The sequence below is a fragment of the Podarcis filfolensis genome (genome assembly GCF_964270895.1).
Source record: "Podarcis filfolensis genome assembly, chromosome: 16".
Lineage (NCBI taxonomy): Eukaryota > Metazoa > Chordata > Lepidosauria > Squamata > Lacertidae > Podarcis > Podarcis filfolensis.
Genome location: NC_139620.1, coordinates 37,278,062 through 37,291,301, shown reverse-complemented (window position 1 = coordinate 37,291,301; position 13,240 = coordinate 37,278,062). Strand labels below are relative to the sequence as shown.

General features: G+C 46.8%; 1 protein-coding gene across 1 annotated transcript; it reads right to left on the bottom strand.

Annotated features, from left to right (window-relative positions):
- Window positions 1–471: 471 nt before the first annotated feature.
- On the bottom strand, window positions 472–12,206 carry MORN3 (MORN repeat containing 3). The gene is made up of 6 exons (XM_083590621.1): window positions 12,056–12,206; window positions 10,592–10,747; window positions 7,780–7,937; window positions 5,955–6,114; window positions 2,969–3,153; window positions 472–799 (listed from the first exon to the last, which is right to left on the bottom strand). Exons 2-6 carry the CDS (start codon window positions 10,734–10,736, stop codon window positions 704–706), a joined length of 744 nt encoding a protein of 247 aa, XP_083446747.1. The 5' UTR covers window positions 10,737–10,747; window positions 12,056–12,206; the 3' UTR covers window positions 472–703.
- Window positions 12,207–13,240: the final 1,034 nt, after the last annotated feature.

Below are 13,240 nucleotides of genomic sequence, written 5' to 3'. Positions count from 1 at the left end.
AGAGTCTTGAAATAAGAAGCAATCATGATGGAGAGAATCTATGAGGGACTCTTTTAGACTCCTTGACAACACAATTTGTGCCTTATGTGGCTGTCACTCTCTTTGCCACCCCCACCCCACCCCCCTGCTGTGGTGGGTTACAGGCTACAGTGTCAATCATATTTATCCCAGTTTCAAAGTCTCTCTCCTTGATGGTACAAAAAGGTGGTTCAAAATAAGACAGAAACTTTTCTGAATTCAGGAAGAGGAGAGAATTGCAGCCATCGCCCCAAATCTTCCCTTTGCTTTGTATCCCCACCTTGTGCCAGAGCTTCACTCAGGAAGGAATTATAGACCCTCCTTCCTTGGAGGTATTCAAGCCCCTCTCCACCCCTCAGCACCTGCCATCTGAGGTGTGTGCCACTAACATCAGGGCTGGCTCTGGGAGGTGCAAAGGGCAAGTCGCTGCTTCAAGAACCCAGAGCAAGCAACTTGCAAAGAAATGTGCGGTATCTTGTATTTTTGAACTCACAAGGTCTCTACCATGTCCCTCTTCCCTGTTTTTCTGCAGCTGCTAAACTAGTGAGCAAAGGGCATAACCAGGAACAGAGAAGGGATCGGAATGGGAATACTTGGGAATCTCTTGGGAAAGAACTCTTTGTACATTGCTGCTCAGCCTTCAACGGGAAGGAACCCCAGCTTTGGAGGGCAGGATTGTCAGCCGTCATCGTTCCTTCTGAGGCTGAGAATTCGCTTCTTCAGCATTTTCTAGCAACACAATAGCATTTTCCAACACACCCTCTGGGTCCGCTAGTTCAACCTGAAAGAAACATTGGGAGGGGGGTTTGCAATTTAATACATTGCCAAAAAACAAACAAAAAGGGAGACAGATTTGCATAAAACTTTCATATGCTAATTTAAATATACAGATGCCAACTTAGAAATAGTTAGGTAAAGGTAAAGGGACACATGACCGTTAAGTCCAGTCGCGGACGACTCTGGAGTTGTGGCGCTCATCTCGCTTTATTGGCCGAGGGAGCCAGTGTACAGCTTCCAGGTCATGTGGCCAGCATGACTAAGCTGCTTCTGGAGAACCAGAGCTGCGCACGGAAGCGCTGTTTACCTCCCCGCCGTAGCAGTACCTATTTATCTACTTGCACTTTGACGTGCTTTCGAACTGCTAGGTTGGCAGGAGCTGGGACCGAGCACCAGGAGCTCAGCCTGTCGTGGGGATTCGAACCGCCGACCTTCTGATCAGCAAGCCCTAGGCTCTGTGGTTTAGACCATAGTAAAAAAATAATTACTACTGAAATAATAAAATAAAATAAAATAATTAGGCCACAGTAATAAAATAATTACTGCACTCTCAATAGAAATAGCAATGCCTTTCTGCATAGTGGGGAAGGCTGTGGCTGGGAGAGGCGGGCCAGTCTGCTCTCTGATGACGGGACCCTGGGGCTCCATAGTAATTGCTGCCTTTAAACTGGACTTAGACTGAGCAACCCTTCAAACAGAGGGTAACTCCAAATACAGGACAGTCCTCTTACTGCTCCTCAAACAGAATGAGGGTGGGAAATGTCAGGGGGAGAAAGAGGGGATAGCCTATGGAAGTCCTCCTGGCCAATACTTAAACTGGCAACATTCCAGCTCCCCACATAGTCTTTTAAGCCCCATTCCAGGGATGGGGAATCAGTTTCAGCCACAAGGCCAGACTGAAAACTGGCCACCTTCTGGGAGCTGCACAGCAATGGTTTGCAGAGCAAAAGCGGGTGTGGCAAAATAGCAATAAAACACACACACACCTGGCAAAAGGGGTGGGGGAATTGCACACCCCTCTATTCCCCCACCTCACCCCATTGTTACTAACACAAACACATGCACCACACAGGGTTACAGCACACTCTCCCTGTCTTTCACACACACATATAGATTGTTACAGGTTTTTTGGGGGGGAGGGGGTCAGTCAGGATGACTCCTGTGGGTCCCTTCCATGCCCGTGGGAGGCTAGTTTTGTGTATTGAGTCAAAGGATTTTATATCTGTATTATTATTGTCTGTATTTGCATTAGGGTAAAGTAACTGCCTTTTGGTTCCAGAGGGTCCAGCTACTATTGGTTCATTTAAGCTGCTGTATTTGGATCCTCTGTCTTATTGGTTTCCTCCAAAAGGCAGGACTGTGATTGCCTGATATTGTTCCCTCCAAAATGTATCCTTTCTAGCTAGTTCCCTGTCCCTATAAATGTAGCTCTCCCCTCCTCAGTTCTCAGTCTTGTTTGCTGTAATAAAGAAGCGTTACTACAGAACTGTCTCCAGCATATTATGTCAAGAGAGCTGAAATCACAAACCCCACGTCACAACAGCTAGAATCTATAGGAGGACGCTTGCTGCACTGGACAGCCCAGTTCTTTTGTTAAGGTAGTGGCCTTATCCGCCATTCGCATCTTCAAAAAGTGAGTTCTGTTGCTATAGAAACTAATGGGATGGGTCCTTCCCCACTTCGTTCCTTCATTCATTTACAGCACTTATATACTGCCTTACAAAGTGATTTACATAAGATTATTACACGAATAAGCATCAGATTCTGATCTTTGTTTGTTTTTAAAAAATCAATAGACTGGAAAAGACAATTAGTTTGTTTAGAAAAAGCTGCTTCTCTGCTCCCTTTGGGTCATCCTGCCGTACCTGGCTGCAGACTCCCATCTACTTTGCTTCTGACCCAGCCTACTTTTGGCTCCCACCATTAGCTGACTTTTCCTGTGGGTCAACCGCCCTTCATCAGAAAAGCTTCCCCACATCCAGCTATTTGCACTCTCCATGCTTAAGAGGCCAAAGGAGCTGAGGTGGGCAAGTCCTGGGGGCAGCTGGAGCAGAGGCGGAAATTGCTCTTCCCTCTCTGCTCAGGTGTTGGCTTGCAGGAAGAGACAGTGGAATCCACCCTTACGCACGTTCTGGCCTTTGGGCCTGTGGGGAGCCTGTAACCTAGAGATTACCTTTGGGATGGGATACTGAGTTGGTGCAGGGGCTTCGTCGCGGCCAAAATCAATCATGGTTCCGCAACGGGGAATGTCTGCCACCCAGTAGCCTTCATAAAGTTGCCCCGTGTCCAAGTAGATGAACTTCCCTGGACCATGCCTCTTCCCGTCCTTCCAGGAGCCTTCATAACGGTTTTCATTTTCTGCAAGCGACACAGAGATTTTTGTGGGATTGATGCTTTTTAAACACACACACACACACACACACAGAGAGAGAGAGAGGCTGGCTTGTGTTTTCACAAGGCCCTGCAGCATCTCCTAACAAATGGTTCTATCATGGTCTAGTTTGCCCCCCACTCCCCGGTCATTGTGGCTGTAGACTTTGCCCCTGAAGCACTCCGTGCCTGGCTTCCAAATTGAAAATGCACAGAAAAGCTCAAGGTACACGTTGATCTACCCACACATAGTTGTTATCCCTGAGAAACGTAGAAAATAACCGGATATATTTATCCAAAAGTCTTCAAACTTACACAACCCTTTAAAAATTAGCTGATGAAGGTGAATACATCGAAACAGGGCCCTGTCGGCCTGAGTTCTTGGTGTGCTTTTTTCTTGGAAGTAAATGCCCCACTGAAATGGACAGAACGGAACCTGCTTCTGACTCAATGGTCAGGAGGCAACTCAGATTGCAGAGAAGTCCTTTTGCTCACACGCTCCTAGGTATGGTGGAATTCTGGATGGGGCAGTTCTGAGAACAGACTGGAGAGCAGGAGCTCCCTCCCTCTTTGCTTATTCGGAAAGATTCATATACAGTACTGCTCTTTGGTGATGCTTCCAAGACAGTTTATGAAAACATTAAGAGTGGAGAAAGAATAGCATTTGCCTGGTACCGAAAATATATTCATGTGGGTGCCAGGCAAATTTATGTGGGGAAGGAATTCCATCAATGGGGCAGCACATGTCCGTCGCAAGGGCCCCACCAAGCTGTGCCCTTCACAGTTTGGATGCTGTGGCTAACTCTCTTAAATCCTTTTGCAAGAAAGGGAGGAGCCAGCAAAACTGCATGAATCCTACGTTTCAGTTTACCCTTTCTGGGCAAGAAGCCAGTATCAGCTATTTGATCTTGGATGGTTGTCCATCGCGAACCTAACAGAAGGCGCATTTACCCCCTGCCTTGCAAAATTTCCAGTTACAGAGCTGACTATATTAAACCCGCAGGCACAGGAAAATAATAATCTATTAATTAGCTAATTTTAACCTTAGGAAAAATCCAGCCCGTTCATGATCAATTGGGCAATGTCTCTGGAGGACCAATTATTCAATTTGTGGTGGTGGCAGTGGTGATTTAAAATCCATCATATCCTTAACAGCCAGAACATCCCAGCAGGTATTAATTTTAACCCCATAATCTTCTTTTCAATGCCTCGCCTCAGTTTTGGAATAGGTGATATTACAACAAGAGCACCTCTGAGCACATGCAAAGTGAATTTGCACCTCTGCTGAGGAAGTGTCACCTTCAGGTAAAGTGATATCAGGTCTGAATCCTCTTGAAATCTGTCAAGTCACAGTCATTACCTGTCCTTTTAGAAACTAAAGACATTTCTAGATAACCACCAAGACTCTAAATCTCAGCAATTTCCTGATGCTGGAAGTTAGATACAAACAGATCCTGGACAGCAGTGTAATTAAGTGTACCTGGCCTCGGCATAACCTGGGCAGGACTTCCAAACTGTTGCTTTAACAGTTCGTGTAAATATACTGTCAGCTATTAAAACAGCAGTATATTATGTGATTGCTCAGCATGGCACAATAATAATTTTTAAGGACATTTTAATCCTCCCTTTCCTCTCAGTAAAGCATATATGGGTCTGTCCCACATTTTACCTGCACAACAACCCTGAGAGACGGGGTCAGGATGAAAAGGAGCAATCGACTCAGAGTTCCCAAGCTACCTTTGTTATGACTTAGTGGGATTTGACCCCAGGTCTTGATGGCTCTAATTAGTCCAGCCTGCTAACCCCAGCACCACATTGGCTCAGCCAAGCACAGCATGCTTTCAAGGCGGTAGCGCAGGGCTTGCAACGTCTGGCCCAGGAGACCAATGCGCCTCTCCAGGCCTTGATCTTTTGCCCTTGGGATTCTCCCCAGGCCTTGCCCCCTCACTGGCCCCAAACCTTTTTGCCTGGCTGGAATACATCCATGAACTCCGGCCTCCCTGGATGGAAGAGCAGCTGGAGAAACTGGCCTACTGTGCAAAGGCAAAAACCTACATTTGTCGCTCTGCCCACTTTGCCCTGTGACCCTCAGGATGCCACCCAGAAGGGGGGTAGTGTGACCCCCAGACTGGAAAAGTTCTCCCATCAGAGCCTTAGCCAGAATGGCATGGCAAGGAGAGTTTGGGTTTTACGGGTGTCTCCCTGCCACTGACATTTGATCAACACACGTGTGACTGCATATACACAAGGGGACAGGAAACTTAAACATAAATTTCTCCAGAGCCTGAAGAGGGTGTCAGTTCAGTGAGGGTGGAGGAAGCCCCAAAGAGAGTGGGGGCTCAGCAGGGTTGTGGTTGTTGTTTTTTACACTGATGTGTGGGGTAGCACAGCCATCGCCCCCACTTTTATGCGCATCCTCCAGGGTGCTCCCAACTTATGTGATTTTTGCTTCTGTGCGCAGGGGCCCTGAAACCACTAAAACCCATTAAGTCTTCAAAAGACTACTGGTGTGAGCTGAGGCAGGGTAAATGGAGATATGTGGCACGGACAGCAACAAACCGTTGCGTTGTTGTCATTGCGCAGGCCACCTTTTGAGCAGCAGCGGCAGCAGCAGTCTATCTGAGCAAAGGGAGCTGAGAATGTCGGCGGCGGCACCATCTGGCCAGCCTTAACGTGCCCCAAGTTCTGTTCTGGGGGGTGGGAAGGGCTGGGGCCCGTTCTAACCACTGCCCAAAGGCATAGAGGACCAGACCTCTCAAGCATCATGGACGCAGCAGGGAGGTACTTACTCAAGCGGAACATGCCTTGCCCGCTTGGCTTGTCCTCAGACCACTGGCCTTCATAGATGGAGCCGTCCTTGTAGTACATCCGGCCCCAGCCGCTTCTCTTCCCAACGGCCCATTCCCCTTCGTAATACTCCATATCTGAGTAAAATTTTATTCCGTATCCCTAAAATCAAAAGATATTCGTGTGGATGATCACAACAGCAAGCTTTCTCTTTAAAATGTTTAACTTTTATGTTAATTTTCTTTCTTTAAAAACTCAATACAGTGGTACCTTGGGTTACATACGCTTCAGGTTACATACGCTTCAGGTTACAGACTCCACTAACCCAGAAATAGTACCTCATGTTAAGAACTTTGCTTCAGGATGAGAACAGAAATCGTGCTCCGGCGGCGCGGCAGCAGCAGGAGGCCCCATTAGCTAAAGTGGTGCTTCAGGTTAAGAACAGTTTCAGGTTAAGAATGGACCTCCGGAACGAATTAAGTACTTAACCCGAGGTACCATTGTACTTGTTGCTGATGCCCATTTGATTTGCTCCCCACCCCCACCCCACTTCTGGAAGCAGGACAAATCTGTCAATTTATGTTTTCTCTCAGCTTCTCATTTCTCCGTGGTTGTTGTTTTTTTAATGTCCTCATAAAACTCACCAGAGTTTTAGTGTGAATTTCTCCTTTTTGTATTCAAGTTTGCCTAACAAATATTTTTTTTCTTGCTATAATGCTGTCTTCACCAATAGACGCATCTTTACGCACACAAGTATATGTGTGTTTGTGGACATTACTGGGCTGGAGAACTTCACTGCAACGTTAGGGGAAGTGCAGATTTTGAAGGACGCCTGGGTTGTGGTTCAACAAATTGTTTTGGAAAGTGCAAGCTAGCTGGGTTCACCTTTAAATCCGAAATGGTTTGAATTTCTGAGCACCACAATTGAAGGAGGATATTGACAAGATGGAACGTATGCAGAGTAGGGTGATCAAGGGTCTGGAAATCAAGTCTCATGAGGAACAGAAAGAGCTGGGTCTGTTTAGCCTGGAAAAGAGGAGGCTGAGAGGAGATAGGATAGCCTTCTTCACGTATCTAAAGGGCTGCCCTGTTCCAGAGGCTAGGACAGAAACCAAAGGCTTCAAGTTACAAGAAAGTATATTCTGATGGTAATGGTAAGAACCATTCAGCAGTGGAATGGGCTCCCTCAGAAGGTGTTGGACTCTCCTACCTGGGAGGTTTTCCAGCAGAGGTTGGATGGTCGTCTGCCAAGGATGCTTTAGTTGAGATTCCAGCATTGCTGAGGGTTGGACTAGATGAACTTGGGGTGCCTTCCATCTATGATTCTATGAATTTCTCCTCCACCCCTACTTTCTGGGCTGAATCCACACCACCTCCCAAAGTGTGAGGACAAAGTATGGTGAGGTACCTGGCTGTGTTCACTCCCCTCATGGCTTGCCCTCTTCCTGACACTCAGAGACGGGAACAGAATTAAGGAAGCCACGAGGCTCCTGGAATTAAAACCGGGTGTGCCAACTTAAATAAAATATTGGGGGAGGTTGTTAAGCTGCGCCCCACATAATCCATCACATGACGCAGTGCGCACACACCATTTGAAGAGGGGAGGCAACAGAGCTTTAAATTTTCACCTCAGAAAAAGGAACAAGGCACTTAGTGAATTTCAGCAGTCTATTGTAACAGGCCGAAGAATGCAGCAGCTCAGAGCTTTGGCAATTCCACCCCACCCCCACCCCTTATTTCTGATATTAATGCTGATCAGATTCTGGCCCTTGGCTCACTTTTAAAGGCATACATTCGCATACACCATTGCAAAAGAGCACGACTTACCCACATTTTGTCATTCTTCCACCAACCCGAGTACACTTTCTTGTAGTCTTTTGTGATGGGATCAGGGAGGCTGTATGTCCCATATCCATCCCGTTTTCCAAATTTCCAGTCTCCGCTGTAGATGGCCCCTGTCCTCTTCCATGTCTGCGTGCCCTTGCCTGGCCATGGGGACAAAAGGCAGGAACTGGTAGCACAGACTTTCTCTCGTGACCAATAAAACTGCCCGTGCATTATGGTTTTAATTTACTTGAGCCAATCGTTTCCAAACTAGATAAATGAATAGTTCTCTAGTTCTGAGAGAAGTGCATGAAGCAAATCCATGGAAGACTCCTGTGAGCCCAAATCGTGCACCTACAGAGGAGGTTGTCCTCAGCATCGCTGCATGATATTTATTTATTCATTCATTCATTCGTTCGTTCGTTCATTCATTTCATAAAATTTATATGCCGCTTGATTGTAAAAAGAAAAAGAAAAATGATTTACAAAGGCACCGCCCTGTACTGTACAGTGGTACCTTGGGTTACAGACGCTTCAGGTTACAGACGCTTCAGGTTACAGACTCCGCTAACACGGAAATAGTACCTTGGGTTAAGAACTTTGCTTCAGGATGAGAACAGAAATCGTGCTCCGGTGGCGCAGCAGCAGCGGCAGGCCCCATTAACTAAAGTGGTGCTTCAGGTTAAGAACAGTTTCAGGTTAAGAAGAAACCTCTGGAACGAATTAAGTACGTAACCCGAGGTACCACTGTACTGTTCTGGACATAGACAAGGGTTCACCAGCGCAGTGTCCCAGGAGTGTGATGGCGCCCTTGAGGTCTTCTTCGCCTGCACCGTGGTTCTCAAAGGGAGCAATGCACGGCACTGGTGTGGCAGGAGAGGGTGGCAAGTGTGGCTGGAAGATTCCAGGACAAGCAAATGAACATTCAAGAATTTCAGTGTCGCATAGTACAGTATCAACTTGTTATTTTATTTATTTGCAGAATATGGACAGATATCTTTTCAAAACGAGAGCGAGATCAGCAAGTGATACGGCAAAGTTACACCTTTCATTGAGTTAGTGCACATATTTAAGGTATGTATATAAGAGGCTCGTTTATAATTGTATTTTGGGAATGATTCATGTTTTATATTTTCTGCGTGCCTCGTGATCATTTTATAACGCAGTTGTGCTCTGTGCACTCCTAGCACTGCTAGAAGTTGTTTCTTTTTGTTTTCCATGGTATATCTTATCAATAAAAAGATTGGTGTGCCACGAGTAAATTTTTATTCTGAAAGTGTGGTCCAGAGAAAAAAATTTGAGAGCTGCTACCCTGACACCTGCTAAGCTTTTGAGCCTATCTTGCTGCCCCCTTGGCCTCAAGGTGGTTGAAGGTAGCTTTCTCTCTCTTGAAAAGTTACCTAGTGCTGAAGGAGGAAGTTGGAAGAGCGTCTCTCTTCCACACTTCCTCTTTCCGTTCTATGTGCTCTTCAGGGGTCAGATCGATTCTACTGCTCTGTTTACATCTATCCCTTGGGAAAGCAAAGTGTGCGCGCACAAGCGTATATGTTCCTTTGCCTCTCAGTCAGGAAAGGGGAGTGAGGCAAGCGAGAGGAAAGAGAAGTTGCTTGCGGGGATGGCACCTACAGCACACGCTCAGAGCTAAAAAGACTGATGACTCCCTGCTAGGTCTATCAGCAGCTAGGAAAGCTTTTAATGTTTGATGCATTACTGTATTTTAATACAGTGGAACCTCGGGTTAAGTACTTAATTCGTTCCAGAGGTCCGTTCTTAACCTGAAACTGTTCTTAACCTGAAGCACCACTTTAGCTAATGGGGCCTCCTGCTGCTGCTGCGCCGCCAGAGCACGATTTCTGTTCTCATCCTGAAGCAAAGTTCTTAACCTGAAGCACTATTTCTGGGTTAGCAGAGTGTGTAACCTGAAGCGTATGTAACCCAAGGTACCACTGTATTTTGTTGGAAGTCGCCCAGAGTGGCTGGGGAAGCCCAGCCAGAAGGCCGGGGTATAAATAATAAATTATTATTATTATTATTATTATTAGCCATGGCAGTTAATCACATCCTCCTTTTCAGAAGCAATTTACCTGTTGTGAATAGCCGATTGCAAGTGAGGGGGGTTGTTTTCATGTTCTGGCTTTACTCATTTAAAGGTTGATCTCTTTACATCTCTTCTCCCAAGCAGTGGTGGAACAAGCTGATCGGGCACCTGGGGAGGCACCTGCGCCCTGCGCAAAGGGGCGAGGCCAGCCGCCCGCAGGGGGGCCAGCCGGGGCAGGATGCTCCGCGGGGCCTCCAAGGAGTCTGCCTACCTCCTCCCACTCAGCTGCCCTACAGCTGAGGGGGGAGACATTAGGCGGACCGTTTGGGGCAACACGGAGCCTGCGGGCGCCCAAGCCACTGCGTCACTCCCAGGAGAGTCGCATGGCTCGGGCGCGCTGCAAGGCCCCGCAGTAAGTGCCGCCCAGTATTTTGTCACCCCCTCAGTGGTGACACCCGGGGCTGCCCACCCACACCGCACCCCCCTTCCTCCGCCCCTGCTCACAAGGGACCTGCTTGCCTCAACATGCATTGGAGAGGGATCCAACCTGAGGATAGTTTTTACGTTTTCAAAATATGGAGGAACAGCCTTGATGTTTTTCTCCCAGGTGCCCTAGCAGCCTCCTGAAATAGTTTGTGTGGATACTAATTAAGTCCTCTTGCATGCAACTGTAGACTTTTTTATTTGAGGGAATCACTGGGCCTCTCCAGGCTGCTGTTTTGTTGCCTGCAATATCCTGCAACATATTCTATTATTCTTGCTCTGGATTGTCCTTACCGTGTTTTAGGTTGTCCAGCCATTCGCCGGTGTACCGATCGCCATTGACAGCGTAAACGGTGTGTCTTAATCCGCATTTCTGGGCCTTCCTATCCCATTCATACCAAAGAGGGTCAACTGTCCTGGGATACTTAACAATGGGCATACTTTCCTTGCCTGGAAGGGGACAAATAAAAAACTTAGGGATATCTGAAATACAATTAGAGAGACAGTTTTCGTAGCCATGGGTTCTGCAAGATGACTGACTGACTTTCCTCTTTTACAAGCAGTGTTTTTATCACCTGCGTCATCTGGTTGCTGATCTGAGAGTGGAGCTTCTCATAAATTAAATACCAGGCTAAACAAGCAAAGGTAATAAAAGGGAAAATTAAAGCAACAATAACTGCACAGCAACCAAGTTATAAAAAATGGAATAAAGAAGTCGGACAGTTGGAGCAATGAAGAGAGCAAGCTGACTGACTGCAGGTGAAATGAGTTCACAGGAAACATATTATTTCCCTGCGCCCGATAAATGCTTTAAAACTTGTCAGAAGAAAACACCTCTGAGCATGTGCAGAGTTCTCTTCCATCACCCAACACCCATCAGCAGGCACACACATTTAGGACTGGAGGGCAAGGTTTCCAAGGCAGAAAGTATACATTCCAGACAACTTTAAATCTCTCTCTCTCCTTGCAAATTCTACTGTCAGAGTAAACCTCTACCTTATTGTGGAAAATACTAGGTGTGACTATTTTAAGGATACGATGACGTCGCACCTGTTTCCTGTGTCACTGCACCCAGGTGGTAATGCACCTGATTTGCATGCGCCTGATTTGCATGAAATCTGATTTGCATGAAATTCACCTGATTTGCATGAAATCCCCCTTCCTGAAACTCTGGGGAGTTGCTACTGGTCAGTGTAGACAATCCTGAGGTAGATGCAGGATAAGGGCTGCATCTGAAGGGAAGCAACAAATCACACACACAACACCAATTCAAGGTGCACAGTGTCCAAAGCCATTCAAGTTAAGTTTGCACCCAAGGCAGAAAATCCTACAAGTGCTTCTTCCACTAACAACGTGCTGCCCTTTTGTGAACCGTAAAACCAGCTGCCTGAGGCACCCTAATGGTAGGGCCGGCTCTGGCTAGATGAGTATAAGGCAGCTTTTAAAGAACCTATTCTGTGCAATAGATTATTGTAGTAATGGGAAGCGATAGACCTAAACATTGTCCCCCTTTACTATGAGTTGGAGCCAAGTCTCTACCCTTTCAGCTTGCCTTGGTAGTTACTTTCCTTTTCCTGTGGATTTGTTTGTTAACTTGTTCTTCGGTAAACAGCCTCTTCTTCTGGGCCTACAAAGCAGCTAAGCCTGCCCTATATTAAATAAGAGCTTAACAATGACCTCGCCCCTACCTCACATGAGCCACCTTGGAAACATATTTCAATTGTGGTATATGCATTTTTCAAACAATAAATGAGTTACCTTAATAGTCCTATTCCTATGGCCAGATAGCAGGCGGAAGTTCACATTGATGTTATTCTCTCGGACAGCCCTGTTGGTCCACTGCCTCTTCCACCTGCCTCTGTTCCTTGAAGCATCCTTTGGCTAAGCTATTTTGCCCAGACTTTATAAGGTCACGGTGACATCACGGGTGACATCAAGGGCAAGGGTGTCCATATTGTGAGGCACCAATTGCCCAGGAGATCTTGCCAATTTCCCTCTTGGTCTCTGCTCTGTGTATTTTGTTAGCCAGCAGTGGAACAGGGTGCAAGACTCCGGGGCTGGCAAACCATGAAGTTGTGTGTAGATTTAACAGTTAGAGGCCCCCCAAAAAGAAGCTGAACCCTGAAGAACGAGCCTCTTAGCAACTCCTAAGACCAGAAGAGCCCTGCAGCTGAATCAGACCAAAGACTAATTGAGTCCCGTCAGGGAATAAGGCAGGGTAGAAAGAAATACAGAATAATAATAATCTAGCATCTTGTATCCTACATTGGCCGTACAGATGCCCCTGGAAAAGGCCAGCCCTACCATTAGGCCAAGTGAAGCAGCTGCCTCAGGCATCAAGATGTTGGATGACAGAACTGCAGGCATCCCCTGTGCACATGTGCACAATTGTGCAAACGTGCACATAGCCGGACCCTTAAAGTGACCCTGAAACGTCATAAAAGATGTCACTAAAAGGGTGGAACGGGGGCTGGGCAGGGACAGAATGGGGTGTTTCAACTGCACACAATTTCACACAAAGTGGTGGGCTCTGCAGCCTGAGGCACACCCACTAGGTAAGTCTCACTGCCATCCAGCATCCCATCACCATGGTTAATGTAAGATTCAGCTGCCCGTCCAACGGGACTGCCATCTTATCCTCAGGCGGAAAAATACCTTGGTTCAGCCCATAAACTGGGTGTGAAGGCAGTAGCTTCTACCCACGACTGGCATTTGAAGGTATTAATTACACTTTTCCATCGTAAGTTATCCTCCATTAATTTGTCTAATCCCCTTTCATTTGATAATCAATCCCTCTTCCCAGGGTATTCTGATAATTGTAGCTTCATGAGGAGAATAAGCGTCCTCTAACAAATCTCAACACGCTTAGCAAGCTCTAGTTCTCAGGATGGCGGAAGCAGCAACGGGTAAAGTGGTATCCTGGTGCTTTAAATGCATTGTTAT

Excerpts from the sequence above, each read along its gene's own strand:
- MORN3 (XM_083590621.1), bottom strand. The coding sequence starts at position 10,736 with ATGCCCATTGTTAAGTATCCCAGGACAGTTGACCCTCTTTGGTATGAA. Across the intron at positions 3,154-5,954 it reads GCAAGGCATGTTCCGCTTGA|AAAATGAAAACCGTTATGAA; the intron begins GTAAGTACCTCC and ends TGTCGCTTGCAG. Across the intron at positions 800-2,968 it reads CTCAGTATCCCATCCCAAAG|GTTGAACTAGCGGACCCAGA; the intron begins GTAATCTCTAGG and ends TGTTTCTTTCAG.